A 27,064-nucleotide genomic window follows, 5' to 3' on the forward strand; every position below is an offset into this window, starting at 1 on the left:
GGTGTAACTCAGTCAATACAATATTTACGAGGGACTCAAGACTAGGACCAGTGGGTGATCAGTCCACAATCAACTGAGTCAAAGACCCAAATAACACAAACATGCCAACAGTAGGACACAAAGCTTAGGCAGCTGTTCCTAAACAATGACCTGACTAACTGATGGCAACAAATGATACTTATAAAGAATAATGAATTACATACCCAAGATAACCTATAACAAACATGGGCAGAGACAACAACAAAACTGGTGTAAACAACAGGATTAACAACCAAACTTATTACCATATAGCCAGAAGCTGAAAATACGAAATTTGTTTAGATTATGAAAGCCGCACACTTATCAATTAAATATCACTGAATAATATTAATATACACACCTTCAAAACTGAAAAATAAAACTTCAAGATAAAAACTCATGAAAATGCGAGCAATAAATCAAATTAAAGAAATTTCTCTGACAACAAACTTCATAATATTCCATAGAACTGGGGGTAAAAAGATAACGTTAAAATACTGATAATTGATTGCCATGAAAAATTTTTTATCAAACATTAATAACTATTAAATTATAATTACAAAATATACTTAGAGATTATAATCAGAAAAGATTTTTAGATAAAACCAAATGTAAATAACTGAAATAATACAAAATTATTTAAATGTTATAATTATAAAAATTTTGATTAAAATTTTATTTAAATTCATTACTTTTACTCTTAAGTAAATTAAATAACCGAATGAAAGAAATACAATATCTGAACATGCGTAAACACAAGAGAACAAAATGCCAAAACCACTCCCAACAGGCAGTAAGAAGTTATCAATTTACTGCATAATCCAGCGGATTTACACAGGTACAAACAATTACGTTTACATGATGGCTGACGGAAAAAGAAGAGCAAGACAAAGTACAGGTGACCTTTCTTAATTTAGGCACACCATAGATATCAACACATAATGTCAAAATTGGTAAGCAAAAAATTGTACAAAAACAGGTTCCGTTCCAAAATAATAAATAACAATAATAATAATTCAAACAGATAAAGTTATTTAAATTTTAGTTTCAAAATGTTTATCGTCCATACATGCATATGCTGTCGCACTGGGGTTGGAAATAGCTACGTGGTGTGAGCGTCTACTAGATATGGGCACCGGCATGTGGACCCGGCTATCCCCTCTCAGGGTTGTGACAAGGCTTGCAACCCCTGCACTAACTGTAGCAAAATATTTGATATTGCGAAATAGAAGAGCCTAATTTCCCTTAATGGCAGCCAGGTACACCGTAGTTTAGTGCAGCGATATTACTAACACATTTTCTGCTCATTTCCTCTGCACCTGGAATCATTATTTACATTTGTTCATTTTGTTTTTGTATCACGTCTGTTTCATCGTAGATACGTACAGAAAGTTAAAGCTGCTACTGTGTTGCGTGCCGCTGCGACTATCGCATTCCCTATTTTTAATGGCTATCACAAAGGAGTGTCCGTGTTTTGTGTTAGTATTGGACATTGAATAAGAATGATGAACTATTTATATTTGTACTTTTCTGCTTTGGTGATATCAAAGTCTACAAGAATATATGTTAATAATGTCATAAAGTCCATCCTCCAATTCTTCAATTCCTACAACTCTGTGTGTTTACTGCATCAAGAATCAAGGAGATTGGGTGCTTTTTTTTTTTTTTTTTTTTTTTTTTTTTTTTTTTTTTTTTTTTTGCCACTTTTCATTTCTGTTATTCACAATAGCATTTTTTCTATATTTATACCATGTTACCCTCAGTGAAGGATGAGAAAGGGTAAGACACAACTGTAGCACAGCTCCAGTTTCCACTCACCACACGTAACTGCAGAAGTAACTCAAAATTTAAAACCTCGCACATATAGTGATATGACATATACGTAAATAATGGAGAAACTCGGGGGATGGCAAACACTAAAAAATTAATCCACGTATCATACCGTGTACACACTGAATTGTTGCAATTATTATTTTTCTCCTATTTGTTAATGTTATTGCTAAAAGATGTGCCAGACTTAATTAAGGCTATTCATTTTTTTTAAACAGTAGGCATACATTTTGAACCACGCCCCACTTTCTCAGCAGATATTAGAGAACATTAATAGTTGTCACTTGCCAGAAGGCTTAGCAGGAGATCGTATTTCGGGTCATTCCCGGTTCTTAGCAAATTAACCGGCTCCGAAAACCGTAAATATGTCAGTACCGGTACTACGAAAAGCATAACAGTGAAAATAAAATAGACTCCCGGTAAAATATGCAATATATCACCAGCGACCAACACGCACTCCACTTTAAACCCAAAGTAACGAACAAAAATGTCCAAACATAAACAAAGTATTTTTTAAGCAGAGATCCCTTCCTTGTCCCGCTTTTCACTAATAGACAGGGATGACCATTGAAACTAAAAGTAGACTTATAGAAAGTAGACATCAAAGTTTACTTTAGGTTTGACACTGTTTACTTTATTATAGCAGTCTTTGGCTCAGAGCACAAGTAAACTTCAAATTTAATTTCAGTTCACTGTAACTTGAGCCCTCAAGCTCATCGCAAAGGTTAAGCGAGTTTAAACCCAACTGTGCAGGACTGATCGTGATGATTACTCACCTAATGTTTTCATCCCGTTGCCCACTCGCTGCTCCGCCGGCGAGATCCTCAGTCGCTAAGAGATCGACCGCTCCAGTGCACGATGTGCTGGGAGTGTCGACTCTCGTCGCCATCCTCTCCTGCTGCTCTCGTCCGTCAGCTCCGCTGGGCGAGCTGGTGACGACTCTTCTTCGGCCTGGCGAGCGCAACTGCCTCACCGCTCACTCGCTGCTCCAGTAGCTGCACCCCTGGAGGTCTCTGGGTGAGCAGTCCGGGGGCCGGGCCCTCGTAGCGCAGACATCGTCACTGCACTTCCAGGGCTTCACTTGGCGAGTCTTTCCAAGGTTCTCCGTGTGCTCACGACGGCAGGGCAAGCATCCCGTTACAGGCTTACAAAATATTTTTTTTTCCTTTCAAAAAGCATGTATTCGATAAATTATTTCAACCACTGACCACAAGATAGAAGTCGGAGAACCTGTGAATTTGATTCAGTAGAAAGTTTAATCCAACAGGTATGCTTGCTATAAACCTTACATTTTTGTTGAAAATATTATTCCAATTCATATTTTGATTTTTTACGAGCAATGTAAATTATACCAAATTATTTTCAGGGGAAAGGCTTTATTATATTGACTATAAATATACCTAGAATAAGTAAGTTCATTTCTGTGGAAAATTTGACAAACTAAGTTTTTTTGCAGTTTGAACCTAAAATGGGGAGTTTGGTACACCTTGAAATACCTGTAATTTGATAGTTCCAGGAATAAGACCCACCTGTTACACCAATGCACATTAATTCCAATTATTTTTTGACGTGACGTCTAATAAATCGATGAACGCTGGCTGCACGCACAAAATTGTCCCACTACGGATGTGTACGCATGCGTGGCATCTCTCTGGTATGTTGGCGGACGGTACAGAGAACTCGGCCGGCACGTGGCGGCGTACTGGTTCCAGGTTATTGTTGTGCACCGCGCCACGGGAGTATGTTCACAAGGAAATGGCGTTCTTACAAGTACGTATTATTTTAATTACAAGTGTAAATCAGTATATTTAAACAGTGTTGTATGAGTATTGTTTTAGCTGTGTAACTAAATATTTATTGCTGGTATGATACTTTTCACGCTTTAGTTTGAAATTGGTAATTATTTGTCATGAGTTATTATTTGATCAACTAAATCACACACCGTATTATAGTTATGAGCCCATGAGCGTGTAAATATTTCAAGTCCAACAGAGAATATGCTAGTTAAAAGAAATTCAAACGAATATTGTGCGAGGAATATTATTAATGTAGACCATCTGAAACATTTATTGTCAAAATGGACTTGTGGTCGTGTAGTTAGCGTAGATGACTTCCAATCCAAAGGTTATCAGTTCGATTCTCGGCAGCTGCAAATTTTTTTTGTACTTGTAAAAATAAATACGTCGCACGCAACATTTCAAAAGTAATAAATATATTTGAATTAATGAATGCAAATAAAAGTAAATTTATTAATTGAATTGTACATTTCATTTCACTCCTTTGTATCCATACAAAATAGTGATAATTCAATAAAATTGATTCAATTTATTTATAAAAGTATGCAGAGGTAGATTTTATCATACAAAAGATAGAAAAATTAAAAAAAATTTCTTCCTCAAAGAATATAATATTTTTAATGCCTAAATGGTTTGGTTGCAAAAACCTATTACGGCTCAGTCTCAGGCCGAATATATTTCATTTTCTTCTGGATCAATTATTTCATCAATGTTTTGTTATGACGTCACATTAAACTATCATCCGTAAACCGACTTTACAGACAACCAATTTTTTAATGTACCAAACACAAAAAAAAAACAACTAAATACGTAACTACTAACATTTTTGTGGATCCAAGTAAATAGGTAGATATGTCAGAACTTCTTCAAAATTGCCTTATGTAATGGTATTAGTCTCACGCCACATTATTGCTATTTATTTTAAGTATTTTTTTTTACCAAATTAAGTTTAACAAACATTGCAAACTTACAGATCAACAAATCAGCAACTTGTAAGCTCACAATTCCACTTGTTAGCAACTAGGTATTTGATTTAGTACATGAATAACTGGATATTTGATTCAACATGTTTACCAAATAATTTATTTTTTATTTATTGATAAATAATACGTAGATTCAGATAGTGAAAAAGATGATTCATTGAGAAGTTTGAGTGCTTTTTGTATGCAACATATAATCTATGAATATGATTTTATGAAAAATACTATGTGTACATAATCAGATCAAAGTCTCTGCCAATTTTTTTCTTGCATTTTGTGCCACACTATTATGGTTCAATAGTTTCCTTTTTTTATTTTACTATATTTTGAATCAATTTTTCTTGGACTTATTTAAATAGTGGAAAAAAAATTGTATTGTAATTTTTTTTCGAAAAAGGTTTGATGTAGTAAATATCGTGATATTCAATTCAAGATGTCATTTTAATACAAAAATGATTCACAGAAGCTTATTTGCAACCTAGTAACTTTTCACAGATTATAATAAACTTTGCAGATCTCCAAGTCACAAGCTGCTGTTAGAACTCGAAGAACGAACAATTTATTTTAAAACTTGGAGGGGCGTGCACATCTGGTACGCAACTTTGTGTGGTAATATTTTTGTTAACTTTTATAAGGATACTTAAGAAAATTATTTCATTTTGACAAGTTTTGTAGAAATGCTTTCTTGGTAGTCATAGATGTGCGAAGTATGTACATAGTTGTATTTTGTATGGAGCCTGTTTGTTATCTTTAATAAAAAAGAACTGAAATCATTTATGTAATTTGTATTCCTTTTTATTTCTTCCTGCTAATGTGTGTAATCACTAGAGTTATTCTAAAATTGCATTTGCAACAACAAAATATAATTCAAATTGTAATTATTTAGCCAAATATATGAATTTTTTTTTATTTAGTCTTGGAAATTGCTTTAAAAATCTCTAAATACTGTATAATTGATATTTAATAATGAATTTACATTTATTAATATGATAATTTGGTCAAAAAATTCAAAGGAAACAATGGAAATACCTAAAACATGTTTTTCAACTAATGTATCATCTGTTTGTAAACATAACAAAAAACACCAAATATAGTTTGATCAATATTTTGAGTTCTCTATGTGGAGTTTAGTTTTTAACCTGCTACCATTAGTGTAAGAAATGATTCTATATCTGTGATTCTATGAAATTTTAATCCCCATTTTGTGTACAATTTTGTTTATGTGTTTAAGATTTTTGTTATGTTTATAACATGTGTTGCAATTAAGGTAGCCTACATATTTTCATTAGCGTGTAAAGAATGTTCACAAATCACAGGGCATAAATTTAATAGGTGGAAGGAGCAATTTTTGTTAAGGAATATGTGGCTGGGATGGAAACACTGTAAAAATACAGGCATGACAGGGGACTGGCCAGAGAACACACGGTCGCAGCGCCGGATACACACGGATACAGACGCAGGGCCTTGAAGATGGCTCGACACAACGTACCCAGTTATTACCCTCAACCTTCCAGTCAGTTTGCAACAACAAGGCAGCAAGTGAAGCAACGTCTCGAGCGGCATCTGGCAGGCAGACTATCTCGTACGGCAACACCCTAGTGGTTTATTTGACTGTTACGTACTTAACGTCATTTGTAACATTCTGCATCAGCAGACAGTTTGAAGCTCAACTGTAAATTGTGTGAAATGGGTCGAGCGTAACATTATGTAATACAGCTGTAATCATAGTCAGAACATTTAATTGTATTTCTTGATCACAGGTACAGAAATAAAAATACACTAGTTTGCAACTGTTGTATTAAAATTAAAATAATAAAAAGCATTTTACTCTACCATACCTCATATGGACACTTACTGTATTTCATATAAAATACATTATATCAAGTATAAATTTATGTATTAAATATACATTATACATACAAACACACATATACATAGTAACATTTTTTTTTACATCTTTACATTTAATATTTTATAAATACATAACCTGTAAGTTTTATCACAGACCACTGATAATGTGTCAGTGTCTAGTTTATGACTAGTTTCGATAATTAATTTCTAGTTTATTCAACACACATCTAGCACAAACAAATAACATAGACCCTCTTTTTTTTTTCAGTTACTAGCAGTTGCCTGTTACTAAAATTGTCGTGAATAGAGGGAAAATATATTTTCCGTATAAATATTCTACTTCCAAGTCAGTCCTCATATCTGTGTTGTTTCCATGGCAAAGAGGTTTGTTCTCTAAAGTACGGTCCTTATTACAGTCAGCAGAGGCAGAGCTCTGGTTAGTTGATTTTAGAATTATTTCATTAAGAGTATCCCAAACCCTGACACAATAACCAACAACGACCACATCAAATATATAATGTTTGGTTATCTATAATTAGGGGCAGGCATTTTTCGCAAAAAAAAAAAAATCTTAATGCCTATTAGACTGTATCAAGGTATACCCACACCAGTGGTATTGTCCTCGTGATTGGCAGAAGTCTGCGAGAGATGTCGTTACCCTACTTGACCGAACCACTCGGGACGCTTTTGCTTCCGCACTGAATTACAGTGATTGGTGTTGCGACAGTCGACATGTACCCGAGGTGCATATGCACGAAACACAGACAATGCTACAGTGTTCAAACTTTCAGCTAGTTTCGGAATATTTTTGCTACATATACATGCCCTTATCTATACTCAAACTTTAACAGAATACTACAATATTAGTGTAGACATCTCTCATTAAGATGATGTTTGTTGAGCTGTATGCTTTCCTTGGAGAAAAATATCTGGCCAAATTCCTTTGTTCCAGATTTCAATTAACAGTCTGCAAATTATGATTAAAAACAATAATGTTAAGTTTTCTTTAATTGACAGCCAACCAATGTATTTATATGGGCATAAATTTCCCTTTATCAGAGTAAAAGTGCCAACTGAGATGCTAAAAAAACTGCACTCTTTATCACATACATGAATCGTATTGAAAGAGTTAATAATTGGGTTAAAAATCTCTCATAGCTTTCAAGCCATTATTAGCTGCATTTGTTTTTAATTAGTACAAATGTTAAATAAGATTTGTTTTGTTTTCGTTTGACACGAGTGTGTTTATGGCAAGTTATACGGCACAGTTTCAGTGGAAGCCGTACATTTGCGGGTCCTAGACAGTTTACTGTTCCGGGGCTATGTTTTTTTTTAGAGAGGATTTTATCGAGGGGTCCGGGGGGTAGAAAACATCCCTCCAGAGAATCAGGGTAAAATTAGAAGGAAAAAAACCCTTTAAAAAACATTTTTAAGCCAACTAGGAAAGTGAATTTGGACAACCATTGTGTTTGTTTATTAGAAGTATAATAAATAGGGACTGGAAGGCCTTGTTACAGAACAGACTCCACTGACTCAACTTAGTAACTTGTGATATATTTTTTTTCTTTGAGGGTCTTTCATTGGCCCAGAATCCAGACGAAGAGTATTAGCAGCACAGAGGTATAAGTATTTGAATTTTGGCCTTTTTCGAAATGAATCCGCAAGTTTTTCCGGTCTCTACAAATGAAAACTATGTTTTTTGGGTTGTTTTAAATGGATCTACGTGTCTTTAACATTATATTATGAATTGGAGAGAATGATTTAATAACAAATATTTGACACAACAAGTGTGTATCTGTAAGTTGTTGTGGTACGTCGGCCCCACCCTGCCATTATATTTTATGTCAATTACAGCCGTAACTTTCAATAGAAATTAAAATAGATTACAGCATATTTTTGTAATTTTTTTTTAACTTTCTACTCTACCTTACCACAGTTTAGCTAACCATGTTATATCAGTTAGCCCATATAGTGATGGATACAAAAACAGTCCTATGTAGCAGACTGTACTTCACAATATGCACTGCCTCCACCTTGCACGACTGCAGTTATTATATCTAGTTGAACGAGTGAGCACTTTAGGCAAGTGCTAGCGACTTAGCTGTTCAAGTGTTACTTTTAACTCTGTACATTTCATGACATGAACTACAGATATGTCCATAATTCTAATCAATTATGTAACTTTTGTCCCTAAAATGCATTAGTACACTCAAGTGTGTAAGGAATGCTTAATTTTTTCGTTGATATGTTTTCTGTTTATGATGTCTCTTTGAAATCATTTGAGACACATACAAGCCATTTAAATACATACAAAAGGTATGCTGTTGGACCACTGAAGCTTGCTTAGTGGCTGGATGCGATACCTAGTCGATGTGATTACAATAGTCATACATCCAGCCAGCACAGACATATAATAAACAGGCTGTAACACTGCAACTAATGACATATCATCCCACACAGGGGCGCAACCGGGGGGGGGGGGGGTGGTTGCCCCCCCTCTGAAACCTTGAAGTGGGGGCAAACGGGGGTAAATAAAGTGCTGTGTAATCAATTTTTAGACAATAAAACTGCTTAAATAGCACCATTTTCCACCTTGAAATACAAATGTTCCCGGGGGAGGACCCCGGACCCCCCCCCCCCCCCCTTCAATAGGGGGGGATTGATGATTCTTTATAAAAAGGTATATTGCCCCCCCTTTTGGAATTTTAGTTGTTGCGCCCCTGATCCCACAGAAGTTTTATCAGTTCCTCATGTTTCCTCAACACACTAGTGAGCTCGTGAACTCTCCTGTGTTTAGAAAGTTCCTTTTTATTTCGCAGCGACTTACCCTGTTGAACCACGACACGAGTACTGGATGTTGCTGAAGAGTCTCACGTAAAGGGTGTGTGGCAATGAACAAGGTGTCACGACTCGAGGCAGGCGGCACGCACCTCGCACTGTCGCGAGCGTCCTCGGAGCTCCACGGATCTCACTTCGAGCGCCGTCATGCAGCGGGCTTCTTCACCAGCAGACTGAACCCCTGTCTCGTGGACGGGGGACCGTAGCCGTTCTTGAAGATCGCGATGGTCCTTCCTGCAACCACAGTTCATCCGGTCACCAGCTGCTCTGCAAGGATCAACTCCACTCACCCTTCACCTTTGTACCCTTGTACGAACAGCAGTGTACAAAACAGGCCATTAGGTTTCAGGGGAGTAAAGAATAATATTATTTAACTGGTTAGTGGTTAAATATATTCTATATGATATTAATTTACAAAATTGAGAATTTCAAGAATTATTTATTATTAGTTTTAACTATGATTTTATTTAATTTATCAAGTTTAAGAACTCACGAATATAATATACTACCGTTGTTAAAAAATTGTTTGTAGAAAACTTGCTGATGTGATTTAAATGTGATGTTTATCCATATTTATGTTGACCTTAGACATGAAATAAGGGTTTCTCAGTGCTGAACAGTTATGATCAAGGGGAGGAAGGGGTTAAATGAAAAATCTACTAGCACAGCTTGTAACAACCCGGGCAAATGCGGCTGTGTGGCCTTTTTCAATAGTCTCAGTCTGGACGAGGTACCAAGCAAGTAACAGCCGGTGAGGGCTCACGAATTATAAAGTTATGTAGTTGAAGAGAGAATTACGTAGTGGTCCAGGCTTCACCGTGTAAGATCACCATTTTTTTTAATTTGGACTTTCCAACTAGAAATTTTGACCACAGTCACTCATGAAGTCCGCAATGAGACTTTAAGCTTTGTTTTTAGTCGTTCAAGGACAGAGTCCTCGGCAGTACCGTGAGTATCCATGGGACATTAGATTGAACTGCCTTTATTCTTCGGTACCTGCAAACATTCGACGAAGGTGTTTCTTAGTGTTGGAGTCTAGGAAGAGGTTATGCGCATGACTATGACTCTTCGAGTATTAATAAAACTAAGTTAACAACTGTGTCTTGAGACATAAACTCAGTATTTAATCGACGGCAGTACCATTTTATTCTGGAAGTTAATTAAATTTCAGCACCCAAATTATTTATGCAAGTATTTTTGAATGTTCAACTTCTGGTCGAATCCATTTGCTAGCCGGGAGGCCGTGGGTTGCGACAAGCTTACGTTCATATACGTGTACAGAGAGCACTGGTGCAGCAGAAAGTAGCACCTGTACAGTGATTACCAAGTACACAAGCAACTTTTGACCAAAATCATTAAAGTAGATACTAAACCAATCAACAACAAAGCTACCTAAAAAAGAAACTTTAAATTCTTAATTGGTTTGGTGGCCTAGTTAAAACATGTAATAAGACTGTAAGGTTTATATTTTACCTTTTACTTAATAATGCAACTTTGATAACAAAAGGATAGTAATCTAAAATATAAGTATGCTTTTATTGTGATACCATTTATGCAAACAAATAGAAGAACAGGTAATCTTATGAATCAGTGTAAACATGTCTGGGAATTGGCTTACCATGCCATGCTTTACAAGAGAATTTTTTACAGCAATGAAGTATTTACATTTGCATCAATGAAGTGCAGATGAAATATACCAATAGGACCGCGAGTGAACCTTAAAGACCTGTCTACAATCGCAATGTCCCAGATTGTGTCCGACGGACACGATCGCTGATTGATCCACATGGCCCTCTGACGTCATGGGTGGTGTGGACGATAGTCCGAATACATTTGTCAACTTTAACTTTGTGTCCTAATCTGTGACCTTTGGTAGCATAAAAGACGAGCACTAATTATATTAGCTGTTTCCAGTTCCCGTTTCAGAAAGATGAAGGACTGAGACAAAATAGTGATCAGTGCTGTCCGTTTCCGACCGGTGCTTTTTAAAGGCCAAACACGCAAATTCATTTTTACATTAATTAGCATTTACAGCCTTACAGAATGAATAAATAAATATTACTGAATTCCCAAAACTTTTACAAGTTAACTGAATATTCAAAATTTAGCTGCGTACTCAGGGGCGCAACAACAGGAAGGGGGGGGGGGGGGGGGGGGGGGCAAGGGTATTTTGCCCCCCCCCCCCCTTCTGAAACCTAGAAGTGGGGGCAAATGGGGGTAAAGAAAGTGCTGTGTAATAAATTTTTAGATAATAAAACTGCTTAAATAGCACCATTTTCCACCTTGAAATACAAATTTTCCCGGGGGCGGACCCCCGGACCCCCCGCTTCAATAGGGGGGATAGATGATTCTTTATAAAAAGGTATATTGCCCCCCCCCCCCCCCTTTTGGAAATTTAGTTGTTGCGCCCCTGTGCGTACTCATTTAACAATGCATGAAAATAATAAAAACCAATAAAAATTCATTTTGGCGCTCCATATTTCCTGAGCTCCGGTGACTACTGTTCTGACACTGCAGACGGCACGCCAGGACGAGGGCACGGCAGGGGAGCGCGGCAGGCACCTGTCCAGGTGTGGTCGCGGCCCAGCACGACGGCGCGGCAGGCCTCGTCGCGCGCGCACCGCTCGGCCGCCTCGCGCTCGTCGAACACGGACGCCACGCAACCGACCGCCGAGGTGGAGTCGTGGCAGCGGTAGTCGAACTGGCCCGGCAGGTCGCTGTCCGCCACCACCTGGAACCCTGCGAGCCGAGAGTCTTCCTACTGGGCCTGTTCTCGGCTCCCGTCAGCGTTCCGTCCCGTCTCGTCTCGAAACTGCCACGGCGGCTATCGCAATCAACTCTGTCGGGTTGACAAACATATCCCTTTGGAAGTGTGGCATCACTGGCAGAAGGCCGATCACAATGAGGAAAGAGAGTTATATTTTCCATTCTATCCAAACCTGCAATTAATTTTACTGTTAAAAACACAACAAATTTCACCATAATTTTTTAGTTAATTGTAACGTAACCTATTATGCACTCGCCGACAGCGTAACGGAACACAGCGTAACAGAACAATGAGTTTAACAGGACACAGCGTAACGGAACATTGTGTGTAACGGGACACTTTTTCGTGCGTGCAGCCGGCGTTCATATATTTATTAGACGTTGTCATGTCAAAATGATTCAATTTTATTCATAAAAGTATGCAATCATTTCATCAATGTTTTTTTATGACGTCACATTAAACTATCGTCCGTAAACCGACTTTACAGACAACCATTTTTTTTTTATTTTTCATTTTACTTTGTACAAAATTATTTTTTTGGACGGAAATAAACATACACAACCATTAAATGAACTTTTTATGCTGTAACAGTTAAAACACAGTACATGTTTTATACTATATTCATCTCCGTCACATTGTGTCTCGTACAGGTCGCTACTGCCGCTCTGTAGACGTCCGGACGACATTGGGGGCGATTGGCGAGTGTGCCAGTTCACAGGGTGCTCCAACGACGCTGCTCTACTGAAGATGACACAGACACGGCACTTACGGACACTGACTCGGTCAACATGGCCTGTCCTGTGTTGGCTCTCTATGGACGCTACGGTATGTTTCCAGGGTCATGCGCCCTGGACTGCTGAGTGTCGGAAGGAGGAGAGTTGTCTGGCTGACGCAGCAGTGCTGTGAGTGTTGTGCAGATGGCCGTGGGACCAACATGGCTGCCACCCTGAAGTGGCGATGGTCATCACCCACACGTACGCCACAACACAAATTAAATTATGAACAAATAATGCAGGAATGGGCTGCAAATCAAATCAAGAGCCAAGTGGGAGAAAATAAGGGGTGCTGATAGTCTTCAAGAGCATTACATGACGAAAGTAACATGACTGTTTGAAATGTTGATTGTATAGGATGTTGTGCGGAGTTGCTGATGAAGTTGATATGACTTACGATATGCGGTTGACTCCGCGGGCATAAGCGCATCCAGTCCCAGTGTTACATCCAGAGCTACTAAAGCCCACCCTACAAGATGCCCAATTTTTGCTATACCTTCTGTTATACTGATGGGTATAAAAGTTTGTATAACAGAACAGTAGAAAGAATGCATTACTCTATATACTGTAACAAAAAACCAGCCAACACAGTTACCGACCAAAGCAAGCAAATCTGGATGGGAGACACTTGTTTCTAACCATTTAACCGAATACTGAAAACATACGAAAAATTACAGTTGCTCATTTAAAATTTATGTAATCTGGAGAATGAGGTTCAATATTTTATCATATACATTTCACTTGCAAAAATGTAACAAAGTTGGTTTAGTATTTAAAAACAAAACAGATAAATTTTAAAATTAACGATAGGCCTATTGAATTTTCTTTGGTACGTTTCAAAATCTAATAATTTAAAATTAAAAGGGTACATTAATTATGTAACATCTTTATACTTTTTTCTTAGCAACTAACGAAGCACGATGCAGCAATTAAAATTGAAATAAGCAAATAAATAAGAAAAATTATCTTCAGTAATTGAAGCCACAGTGACTGTTTTTAATTTAATGCTTGCTTGATTTTGTTGTTTGTTGCTATGTTATCGCTTTGAATTCAGCCTTGCACCTTTGGAAACTCAACTGCCTTAAAGCATTATTGCGCTCCTCTAGCTTGCTGGTGCTAGAAATTTCTTGCAGTTTAGCTCGCTAGCGAGAATTAAACTATTTGAGAGCGAGTCCACACCAATACACTTAACAAAAATAATCATGTTAGTGGTAGGCTATAACACCCGAAGTAGGTCCCAATGTAGCCATGAACAAGGTTTAAGCACTTGGAGCTGAAGACTGAAGACAGAACCAGATCAGCGAGTGGAGAGTTCAAGTCCTCGTGTGCAGCCGACATCCTACCCGCATGGCGATCAGAGACCGGACTGGGTACTGGCACAATGGCTTCGCAGTTGACAAGTTAGCATTATGACAGTTTTGGCGCATGAAGGCGATACACAGATAACCCTTCAAAAAAATTCTATTATTTTTTTATAGGCCATTGTTCAGAATTATTTACTCATTTCCTTCAACAAATTTAAAAATCTATAAAAGTAGTCTAAAGCAGGATACTTTCGGAAAAGTCTGTTCATGGCCAGGGGCGTAGCCAGGAGGGGGTTTTAGAGGTTCAAACCCTCCCCCCCCCCTTTAGCACCAAATCTTTAATTAATTTCTAATTCATCACTCAAACAAATTTGATATTAAAATTAATAAAATTTTTACCATTACAATATTTAAATTTAAGTACCGAAAACTGATAAAATAGCACTATTTTACAACTTAAAATCCAAATTTTCCCGGGGGAGGACCCCCGGACCCCCCGCTTTAATACAAGGGGGCCATGCTTCTTTACACCCCCCATACACAAATCCTGGCTACGCCACTGTTCCTGGCACGGCCAATCATTATTTAATGACTGATAATGAACCCTATGCACTTATGGCATGTGTTGTCACCACGCACCTAGGCCGGCGACTCCCGGGGGCGGGGGGCGGGCGGCCAGGTAGCGGCCCGACACGAAGCGCCCCACGAGGCCGCGAGTGGCCGCCAGGATGCGCGCGGAGTCCCAGGCGCCCGGGCGCGAGTAGGCCGCCACCAGCTCCTGCACCAGCGGCTCCAGCGAGGCCGGCGCGCTCAGGGGCAGCAGCTGGCGCACCAGGTGTCTGCCCGCGTGCCAGATGTTCAGGCGCTCGTTGTGCCCCTCGCAGCGCGCCTCCTTGCAGCGCAGCCTAGGCACCGCAACAACAACTTACATCATGTCATATGAGGCATATCCAGGGGCGTAGGGACAGGGGGGACGTGTCCCCCTGAACTTTTTGGGTGGAGGGGACTGTCCCCCCCAACTTTCTAGAACGTGATATTTTTATTTTATATTATTATTCTGCCCAACTTTATTTGTAATTTCTTCACTATCAAATTTTATCTTAAGGAAACAATAATAATTTTAACATCAATGTATCCAATGGTTAGATACAAAAACTGCTTAAAAAGCGCTATTCCGGTGGAGGACCCCCGGACCCCCCGTCTTAGTAGGAGGGGAATGGGTTTACATGACATCAAAATCATTTTTTGTCCCCCCCAACTTTATGAACACAGCTACGCCAATGGGCATATCAGAGTTAGTATCATTGTGTTCAAATTTTCTGTTTTCAGAACAGTATGCTATTTTAAAAAAAAAAATTAAAGGAATTTCTCCATACCCATACCTTTTATACTATTATTGAATATTTGGATCACCAATATTAGTACGTATAAATCAAATTCTGATTTCTGCATAATTATAGCTTGGGTGTTGATTGCATTATAGCCCTACTGTGTGTGTGTGTACTTTTTTATTTATTTATTTTATAACTGACATTGGTTTATATACCGTTTAATTTTTATTATCTGAACCATTTGTAATATGATTGTATGATTTGTATTGTTGATTTATATTTAACTTATATTGTATTAAATTGTATTTAACTTGCTCCATGTCCCTAATTTGGGACTAAACGGAGTGCATGAATAAATAAAAAAATTAATAAATGAAATGTGGGTGTCTAGAGCATCTAGAATGGTTGAGTCACCAAGTCTGTAAATCTGTTGTACGTCCGCCCTCTGCAACAGCGGTCTCCTAGGCCATCACTGCACTAACACGTGGACCCCAAGACGAGCGAGTGCAGTGCCAAGAGAACAGTCTCGCAACTAGTTATCGTACGGCGTACACACCTGAACATGGCTGATGGTTCTTGAAAAGGGAAAGCTACAAATGAGGATACAAGAATAGGGCTTGTATAACAATAATTTTACTACTGTAGTGATAATGTTTAAGTACACTTTTATAGTCTCACATAGTTCAATTCAAATAGTTGCAAGATTTCTAAGTGTTCAGCTAAGGACGAATGCACTTTTATGTCACACACCTGTTGGTGGGGGTGAGGTGTGGAGTGTCAAGTGGCTAGAAGAGACCAGCACTCAATATCATTGAGAAAGTGAGTTCGAACAGTGGTTACATTCCAGGTTGGCTCGGCAATACAACCCAGAAACATAACATATCCATTTTAACACTTGAAAAGTTTGTTTCTTTGAGTTTGTTGCTTTTTTTTAAGTTAATTTTTCCAAATTTCAGTTGTTTTTTTTTTTTTCAGTTGTTTTTTTTTTTCAATTTGGGTTCATTTATTTTTTCTAGTTGGGTTAATTTATTTTTTCCAAGTTGGGTTTGTTTTTCAAGTTGAGTTTATTTTTCAATTAAATTTTTTTTTCAAGTTGAATTGATCTATTTTTTCAAGTTGAGTTTTATTTTTCAAGTTGATTTTTTTTAAGTTGAGATTGTTTTTTAAGTTGGTTTTTAAATTTTCTTTTTAGTTTGTTTTTATAAGTTTGTACAGTAGCCAACATCAAAATTAAATTGTTTCCTTACGATCTTTGCATTAAAATGAAAAGTGTTCAAGGTGGTCTTTTATTATTATTCCTCAAACAAAAACAAACAAAATACTTTAAATGCCCAAGCAAAATAAATATATCAGTACAAAATAATTTAAAAATATTCAAAAAACATTAACATAAAACATTCTTAATCAAAGTGTTATCAGTAGTAGAGGGCAGAATCTCTGCAATGTTACACAGTTTATTATTATTTTTCAGGAATGCATACATTTAATAAAAATAAAGGTAAAGAAGAAGTTGAAACAAATTCACTAAAATAAAATATTTTAGCATGTTATCAGTTTCAAATAGACAACATAAAATTACTTACATACAACTAAATAATTAAATATACTCCACGAATATAATATTAAAATAGTATTAATACATCATTCTTCAGTACATTTAAATAACCTAATAGTCCACTTCTTGTTACAAAATCTAAAACACGTATATGAAGTTATAGAGTCATATTTAGGAGCGTCAAGGGTAAAATTTTAGTATGGAACGAAATGCGCATGCATCATGCAACGGAAATCGAACGGGCTGAAGTCCAATGCGCATGCGCAGTCCTGCTGCACCCAAGATGGTGGGCCCACATTTAGGTGGCACTGTGTGTTCGCTTTCGGAAATATCGGAGGGCATATGTAGTGTGCTGGCATGCTAAATAAAATGTATGATAGTTCAAATATCCAGGAATGCAATTTTTAAACTTTAATAGTAAAATAAAATTACTATGTCAAAAATGTTAACAGTTTGCTGGTTCTATTTAGTTATTTGTCAAATTAAAGGTTTCAGTCTAAAACTAACATGTGTTGTATATAGTACTATTTTTTTTAAATATTTTAGTGCCTCGAACAAAAAATTATATTTAAAAAGGAGTTTTTTTCCCACCCTAACTAAAACTAACTATATTTGTAGGAAGGGTTATATGCATTGTCATGCTGGGGTTCAGCCATACAGGGAGAGGGTCAATTGCATCGTGTGCTTTGTTCAGGGATTGGCCAGCCATGACTTACATCCCTGTCTTAAATATAGATTAAAACTATGCTTTGTTGGGCCCAGGTGAAACCTGCTTACACACAGGGAAAATCCTGGCTTCTGAAATGCGGGCTACCTTGCTGAGCGCTAGGAGCCACCCCCCTGTCCGGTGAGTTTTTGCCTAACCTTTATTCCCCGACCATCACCATTTTTGGTAGCATTTTCTGCCAATTTACTGACTGTCTGTGAACCAGTTCTGATCATGTTCGATTTGGGCTTGTTGACAGACCGGTCCAAGAGCCGGGTGTGGACATGACTACCGCATCCTCGCTTCTTTGTTCGGGGACCCAGGACAACTACCCTGGTACCCCGTACACGTCACCTTCGGCCAGCTAACGTCAAATATCCAGTCCTCCAAATTCTAAGTCATGTCTACAGCGTGAAAATTAGTTAACTCCGTTAAAGAGACTAGAATAACCGAAACTATTTATTACGAAACTTAATAACACTAAGCACTAAAAATAAATTATGTGGGATTGTTTATTTTAACAAATTGTTTCTGATTCTGTTTTAACTATGCCAAATGAAACTTAATAGTAGTATTCTAATTAGGGTTGGCCAATACTTTCAATGTTGTAGTTTTAATGAATGGGTTGGCAAAGATATCAAATGTTAAAATTTTTAATATATTTGCCAATACATGCACGTAAATTAAGTTACCTTTTAACCTGTTTGTTGAATCCATGTATTGTTGTTTTACGTTAAATTAATTGAAAGTAAAATACATATAGAGGCACTTATATTATGTTATTATTTAGCCTTTGAAACTGAAGATCCACCAGTCTCCCAAAGATATTTTAAAGGGACATTTACATTACACCAGTGAAGAAGAGAGAGAGAGTAGCAATACAAATATATTTGCAGATAAGTAGATTAATTTTTTTCAACATCTAATTATTAAACAATTAGTTTCCGTAGGTCCTTCATCTATGGATCCGTGCGATTGTTTCCGAGTGTTTATTGGTAATTTTGGTGGATATATGTTGTTACTTTATGGAATACTGGTAGTTGGATGTCTAATTCGGCGTGGATAGTAAACTACATGAAAACAAAGCGTTATTGGACTTCAACCTGGAGTAAGGAAACAACAAGTTTTCAATTACTCTTAATTGCGTAAAGAATAGGCAGTTTTTTTTTTAAACTGGGCTAAACCATTACCTGAATTCTCTAAATAAACAGATATAATAAAAAAAAATTTTTGTGTGTGTGTTACATAAAATATGTTCGTACAAAAAGGCTGCTAAGATAAGATTATACAAAGAACATATTGTCTCTCCGGTAACTGGCCAACCATAGGGTCCGAGAGCTTGCACCCAGCACATCACGGCCGAGTATAGTTGCCGAGCTGACCTGGGCGTGGCGTTGAGCTGCGGCGCGGCGCAGTCCAGATCCGAGGCGCAGGCCGGCTCGCCCAGGCTCATGTCGTCCACATCGGACAGCTTGAGCGCGCCGCCCACCAGCACGAACTGCTGCCGCCTGAAGTCGTTCATGGCGAGCGAGCCGAGCGGCGAGTGCGCGAGGTGGTGCAGGATGTGTGCCGTGCCCAGCGCCAGCTGCAACACCGGCCCTCGCTCGCACCCTCCGTAGCACGAGACATGCAGCCTCTTAGATTCATCCAGCCTCCGAGACAACATTCGAGACATCCTGCAGCCTTCAAGCCAGCATCCAGCCTCCGAGAAAAAGTTCAGTCTCGATAAAAACCATCAACCTCCAAAACCACAGGCAGTCAGAGTCAACATGCAGCCTCAAAGACAACTTGCAACTGTGACGTTTAGCATAATTTTCGGGCACAAATTTTGAATTTTAAATTTAATTTATTAATTTTTATAGAAGGATACCACAAAAATAAAGTTGCTTTTTAATTTCATTTAATTTTGTTTCCATTACTGTACACTCTGACGTAATCTTGTGCAACCCAGTGCACCTGCGCTTTTTGCAGGCCCAATTAGATACCCTTTGCTGACATTTAGTGATCGCAGCATCACGGCCGCGGTTTGCATCACGTTTTCTCCCTGTAACAGTATGACTTTTCGTGCTAGCGAACGCTACCCCAAACCCTCTGCCAGAAACTTTCATTTCTCGGAGGCAAGCATAGGTAAGCTGTTTGCCAGCACGTAGAGGACCTTGTTACAGTCCTCAGCGACGCCTCAGGACGGTCCCCACGACGCCTTTCCCAGGCGACCCCCCTTCCCTCATCTCCCACCTGTGGCTTCCTGGGAACTTCAACCCGGAGCATCGACCCCAGTGAACCCAAGCAGGGTACATGGTCTCTTCAAGGACATCCGCCCTTGTCCAACAGAGCCATCAGCGAAGCCTAGCGGCAGGAAAAATCACTGACCTAGCGCTGTCCGCCGGTGGCGAGTGCGCCCAGGGCACTCTAGCGGACGCTTCTGTCACCTTCCAGACCGATTCTCATCTTGGCCGCCAGAGCGCACTACTCATCCCTCTCATAAGAGACAGCTTGTCACAATCGACCATGGCAGCAGTCGCAGTGCGATTGCGATCTTAGGTCGCCTGCGACTCGCGTGAGAGCGCAGCGAGCATTTTATAGTCTGCTTCGCCCCTTCGGGCATCTCCGGACACCTTCCGGTAATCACCCCCCCCCCCCCCCTTCTTTGGATGGGGGCAGTTACTTTCTTTAATTAGGCGCACCGACACCATTTTCGAAGATTCGGCGCGCAGCATCTGGTCTGTGCGGACCACACGTCGCGATTCGCGAGAGTCCATCTCTGTTGTACTTCCAAGACTCGACACTACGTCATGTGGTCGCCAACGTCAAGGCATAGATGCCTTAATTGTCTTATTTTTAAATTTCGCTGCCCGTAATGGTTTTTTTTAATCTAAATTATTTCTTCTTCTCTCGTCATGACTACCGCGAACTTCCGTGCCGGGAGCTGCCTTCCCTGCTCCTGGAGCCAGCCTACATGACTTCACCCCGCTGTTTTGGGTAAGTGATCGTTATATTTCCCCCCTCCCCCTTTTTTTTGCCTTTCCCTGGGCATAGTCTTGTCCAGACGTAGCCGCCTGTTAACCAGTCTAAGCAATTTGGGACTTTGGTTACAGGCGGGGTGCAAGAATAATGTGCAAGATTAGCCTGCAAGAATAACGTTCAAGATTTGGACACCAAATTAGAATGGAACTTCACTGCCAAATTAGCAGTCCGTGATTGGGCTCATGCAGTCACAAGTTTTCTCCCCTCTCTGGTCGACATACAAGTTTCTACATAAAATGATTTCTTCTGGACTTTAATCTACCGAAACCTCCGGTGCCAAAACCGCCAGTTTTCAGGACACAGGATTTAGTTAAATTCATTTCAAAAGGAAATTAAAAACAAAATGTAATTGTCTTTCTTTAGAGCCTGCGAGCTCACTTAAAACCAGGGTGAAGTTTAAGAGAAATGGTTCTTTTACTTTTATATGTATTTTGCTGCCCCGGGGCTCCCTTCTGTTTATAATCAATATATTTTAATACATGTGTACTTAAAGATAAAAGAAAAATCTAAGTAAATTATTTTAGTAAAAGGGCAGTTATATAAATCAAACCAGCAGTCTTGTTATTTCATTATTATTCATCCTCGATCCACATAGCCTCCTAGAGTTCCTAGTAGGTTATAAGTAAATTCCTTTGTACGACGTCTGGGCACCTCTGGTGATTATTGTTGTTATTGTTTTGTTTTCTGGGCTGACGCTTCCAAGGCCTTAATTTTTACTTATTAATTTATTGAGTGTTTACCTGCAGCCCAGCGTACGTTACACAACCTCATAGACAACGTGAAGCCTCCGAGAAAACATGATCCCTCCCAGATAACTAGCAACTTCTAACACAACTGCTCACCTCCGTACTACAGCCATCTTCCAAACCAATAACCAGCCTCCAATACAGCAGCCAGCCTCGAATACATTAGCCAGTCTCCTAGACAATATACATACTTCGAGACAAGAGGCATTTAATGTATTACTATGAAGTTTTCGAGAGAACATGCAGCATCCGAGACAGCAGCCAGTCTCCGAGTAAAAAAAAACAAACATCTAAAACAACAGCCAGCCCACGAAACAGCCAACTTTCAATATAACAACCACCCCCTACACAATAGACAGCCTCAGAGACAATATTCACCCTCAGACATAATTCAGCCTCAGAGACAATATTCAGACAATCTTATGATGCATACTTTATATCTTTATGCTCTAGTGATTGTAAATGATGCATTAAGATAGAGTGATATAGAAGTAGTGGCCTGGAGTGGCAGACAGTACTCACCCTGAGCCGGTCCTCCCAGGACAGCTGCAGCAGTCTCACCGTGTCCAGGGGGTCACCCAGCTCCGTCACCATGGCCACTGGACCCACAGCATCCGGCACGCACGACCCCAGCACCTGGACCACGCACACACCACCTCCTCACTACTGGTTCCATCCAACTGCAATACTATATAACTGTCTCATACAATACGTCAAAGTTTTCATCATGGCCTGGTGCAAGTTAATTGCTTATATTGACGTGACAACGTCTAATAAATCGATGAACGCCGGCTGCACGCACGAAAAAGTGTCCCGTTACGCTCATTGTACGCTTGCGCCGCATCTATCTCTCTTCCACTCGATTGGAACAACCATTGATTTGACTTTTTCGAGGCACATTAAACTTGAAACACTCCCATTCGTTTCCTACTTTTCCTATCATCGTCCTATCCTTAACAGAATAACACAGATTGGAAGAAGTTAAATAGAAAACATGTATAAAAGTTATAGTTAAAATAATCTCTTCGTTAAAGTAATAAACTTTGAATTAATGAGTACAAATAAAAGTAAATTTATCAATTAAATTGTAGATTTCAATTCACTCCTTCTTTGTATCCATACAAAATAGTGATAATTCAATAAAAATGATTCAATTTTATTCATAAAAGTATGCAATAATTTCATCAATGTTTTGTTATGACGTTGTCACGTTAAACTATCATCCGTAAACCGACTTTACAGACAACCAATTTTTTTTAAGTTAAATGGTGATAATGGTTAAATGCAGCTATAAATGATAAATGTTTAATCTAATTTATATGCAGGTATAATTACAATTGTAAGTAAATATGTCGTAAAAAGGGGCCCTGTTCTCAAATTTAGAAAGTAATTAGAAACTTTAAAAAAATACCAAATATAATAACAACACTTTCAGAGGTAACTACAATGATGTATTGTTTACTGCTGAGAGCAGCACACATGCGACGTGTGTTTAGGGATGTTTCCGTGTCCTTCCACAGACTTGGCCACTCTGTGTGCTCTGTGCTGCACGCAGCTGTCTGTCTGCTGGAGCAGCATGCGTGACACGTGTCTGTGCAGTCCTCTGGTACCGTACCTCACCAGCTGTTCATTGTGAGGCGTTTGCATTAGGTCAGATTATTCCATCAATATTAGATATATGACTCACAGGACTTATTCCTTACATGATTTAGAACAAAACAGTAATATATTATATCACCACACGCACACATGCACACACCAACACTCTCATATATATATATATATATATATATATATATATATATATATATATATATATATGAGAGTGTTGGTGTGTGTGTATATATATATGAGTATGAGTATGTATATGTATATATGTGTGTATGTATATTTATTTATTTATTTATATATATTTATATATTTATTTACCAAGTATGATCAATGAATACATCCGAGTCACAACAACATAACAAGGCAAGAGAAGCTCAGTGCCTACATCTCCTTCAGCGCCAAGGCTCAGAGCTGCGCAGTGCAGCTCTGGTCGCACCAGCGAGGTGGAACATTATTTACTTGTTACTGCACAGCTGTGTCATAATACATATTTCGGAAGAGCCTCTCAAGATAATCATTATGGTACATGCTAAGTTTAACAGAAATGGTTTTTAGATGTGGGTGGATCTGACACATTCAAGTCACTGTGAAATCTAAGAAGGAAGGAAAACTGTCTACCGATTAAAAAACTTAAAATAATTTTAAAAAATTAATTCAAAAGACCACTAATATGCTGCTCAACGTTCGTACAAAACATTAACCGCCATTTTCGCGAAAACTAAGGCGCATTGGACAAAACCCTTTTAGCTTAGTACTCTGGGGGCCTCCCTCCAACACATATATAAGACCCATTAAAATACGTTTGTGCCATACTTGGCGGTCCCCCTGTAAGACTGAACGCAGACAGCTGCTAGAGATGTCTCCTGCTGAGGCGGCCGTGGTGTTCTCACCGGTGCTGCGCGGGTTGCGGTGTTCCCAGACGTCAGGGTTGTAGTCAGTCCCCGGTAGCTGTTTGCCCTGGCAACAACCCTTACACATTCCTCCGGCCTTGTGTCTGCTGCGTTTACTTCTGTCGCAGCTTCTGGTGCCCCTATTCGTTTATTTCAGTAATATATCCACCATGGCGGGTTTCATTTGGAAACACCTCATATGTCAACAACCACTAGCTTATGCTTCTCAAAACTATTGTCATTTTTAACGGAAATATTGTAATTTGTTTTATGATTTCTATTAAATAGAGTAGTAGTGCCACCAACTCAATAACGGAGTACCGGAAGTGTACGAAAAGTGTGTGCTGGGACTCATACCAGATTCCCGGTGTAGGGATGCGCGAGTGGCACGCTGTGCGCATGCGCGGCGCCCGAGTGTGGAGCTGATGGTCGGAGCCGCGGGAGTGTGCACGCGGCGGGGAGTGGGGCGCTCGACGCCTTCCTGCGCCGGAGCATCTAGTGCAGAGCGACGAGTGGCTGCAACTCCAACCGCCACAAGTAAGATCCACCCAGTATCTTGGCCTCAATGGTGACGCAACAGTTTATTGCATTTAAGTTTGGCCTTGAAGAAGTGCCTTTCCAGTTTGCAAGTGCCGAGGCATAGAACTAAATTTGTTTGATTCGGCACGTTTCCTTTATTTGGGGAAACTATTAGAACTATTTTGCCAGTTTTTCACAGTCTCGCAACTACTTAATTTTAGTTTTGGAACTAGTGTGAAAGCGTGACTTCTGTTTCGTTTCCGCGCGCCTCCAACACGAGACAACTGGGAGTGCGCGCCCAGGGTAACCTAGCCGCGCACTGGACTGCAGCGCGGCGCGTGCAGTGTAATCCCTGCGGTAGCCGCCTGTGTGTCAGAGCGGGAGGGAGTGACAGGCTCTACACTAGGCCTGCACTGCCAGGACAGTTACGACAATCAGTTTCGACATTTTCATAGTTTCGCCTAATACTGCAGTTTTCTTCCCAGCCCAGCGCAAACACACACCACACGCACACAAACATACACAACACACTACAACACTCTACAACACTCTAAATAGACACACGCTACAACACAACAGACACACGCTACATCACAACAGACACACGCTACATCACAACAGACACACACTACAACACAACAGACGCACACACAACACAACACAACACAACACACACACTACAAAACACACACTCCTCCAACAATGACGAGGGTTGATGGCGACCCAGCCTTACTTGCATCACCTCCCAAACTATAACATTTACTCTGCAACACTTGGATTGCTAAAGCACACTAGGTGCGGGTTCATGATGTGTCAACTTCTAGGCTCTCGGCGTACGGCAATTGGTACAGTAATTTCGTGTACATCGAACGGAAGTAGATGAATAGAAATGTGTTCCAAAGATGGCGGACCCACGTGTAGAACATAAATCCAGATATGAACAATTTTCGTAATCATTACGGTCCATACGAAACGTAGTGTGTGCCAAATAAAACTTTATGATAGTGAAAACACCCTGACACATAATTGGTAAACTAAAATAGTCATAGTAAATTGTAATCTTTAAGTTTGAAAATACCTAAGAAAACTGGCATTACAATGATTATAATACATATAAACTTTTCATTACATACACGGGCTTGGTTGAATGGCGGTAACATGCGTGCTTGCTAACCTCAAGGGACGTGGTTCAAATCTTCTCACTGGATATTGTTTTTTTTACTTTTAATAAGATTATGATATAATTTAATCAGCTAACTAAAGTATATGTTTGTTTGTAATAATTATTTAAAAATGCATTATGATGATTGAGCTAAAATAAATATACACATACTTAGTGTTATAATGTATTTTTGAATGTTTCAGGTTAGTATTTTAGTAATGCCATAAAAGTGTAACTTCCAACATGTGCAGAAACTTCAAAGTATTAACTTTTTAATGAATTTTAACAAGGTGGACCATATTTTAATACAATTCATCGTCGAAAAGTTATTTGTATCATAAACAACATGGGATCACATGAATCTTCTCTTTACCGAATATGGATGTTCACACATCACTGGCAACAACGGAAAGACTGGCTCACTTTGTTTTTTTTGTTCTTTTTTATTACGGTCCTCAATCTCTACTGTTCTTTACACATAGTTCTTTTTTTACGACTTCTCAATTATAATGATTTCATTTCGCTACGAGTGGAGGTTGACTAGTGTTATTCGAAGAAGAAAAAAAAAAGAAACGTTCACTAAAAATGAAAATAAAAGTGCAAACAAACGAGATATCGCGTTACTCTTTTTTGATCGTTTCTTTTTTTCCATCACGTGCTCATTAAACCTACATGCTCTCTTCATGTCGTCAGTAATTGGCTGCAGGGAAAAAACCAGCCAACCCCTCCCCACTCACACACACACACACACAGGGGGAGGAGAAGGGTGTCTATGGCGACTGACGAGGCGTTTTGCGGAGCTGCGGCGCAGAGAGCAGAGCTGCGAAGTGTAAACTGCACGGCGGGACAGACCCGCCCCGAACACCCGAGAGTACACGTGCTGCCGAGAGTACACGTGCTGCCGAGAGTACACGTGCTGCCGAGAGTACACGCGCTGCCGAGAGTACACGCGCTGCCGAGAGTACACGTGCTGCCGAGAGTACACGTGCTGCCGAGAGTACACGTGCTGCCGAGAGTACACGTGCTGCCGAGAGTACACGTGCTGCCGAGAGTACACGTGCTGCCGAGAGTACACGTGCTGCCGAGAGTACACGAGCTGCCGAGAGTACACGTGCTGCCGAGAGTACACGTGCTGCCGAGAGTACACGTGCTGCCGAGAGTACACGTGCTGCCGAGAGTACACGTGCTGCCGAGAGTACACGTGCTGCCGAGAGTACACGAGCTGCCGAGAGTACACGTGCTGCCGAGAGTACACGTGCTGCCGAGAGTACACGTGCTGCCGAGAGTACACGTGCTGCCGAGAGTACACGTGCTGCCGAGAGTACACGCGCTGCCGAGAGTACACGCGCTGCCGAGAGTACAC

At 39.5% G+C, this 27,064-nt stretch overlaps 1 protein-coding gene across 2 annotated transcripts in view; it reads right to left on the reverse strand.

Annotated features, from left to right (window-relative positions):
* LOC134538515 (extracellular tyrosine-protein kinase PKDCC-like) overlaps positions 1-27,064 on the reverse strand; it is a 112,829-nt gene that overhangs the window by 8,772 nt on the left and 76,993 nt on the right. Inside the window, exons 2-6 of one of the 2 annotated variants that reach the window (XR_010076164.1) lie at positions 22,042-22,155; positions 19,132-19,334; positions 14,797-15,062; positions 11,876-12,052; positions 2,625-9,547 (exon numbers count right to left, since the gene is read on the reverse strand). Coding sequence is in view for 1 of the 2 variants with exons in the window: in XM_063379899.1 (XP_063235969.1) it covers positions 9,459-9,547; positions 11,876-12,052; positions 14,797-15,062; positions 19,132-19,334; positions 22,042-22,155 (849 nt within the window). In the remaining variant the exon portion in view is untranslated. Of the gene's footprint in view, positions 1-1,688; positions 9,548-11,875; positions 12,053-14,796; positions 15,063-19,131; positions 19,335-22,041; positions 22,156-27,064 lie in introns of those variants that run through there. The other variant, XM_063379899.1, reaches the window with a different exon arrangement.

The sequence above is a fragment of the Bacillus rossius genome, chromosome 13 (assembly GCF_032445375.1).
Source record: "Bacillus rossius redtenbacheri isolate Brsri chromosome 13, Brsri_v3, whole genome shotgun sequence".
NCBI classification, from domain to species: Eukaryota; Metazoa; Arthropoda; class Insecta; order Phasmatodea; family Bacillidae; genus Bacillus; species Bacillus rossius.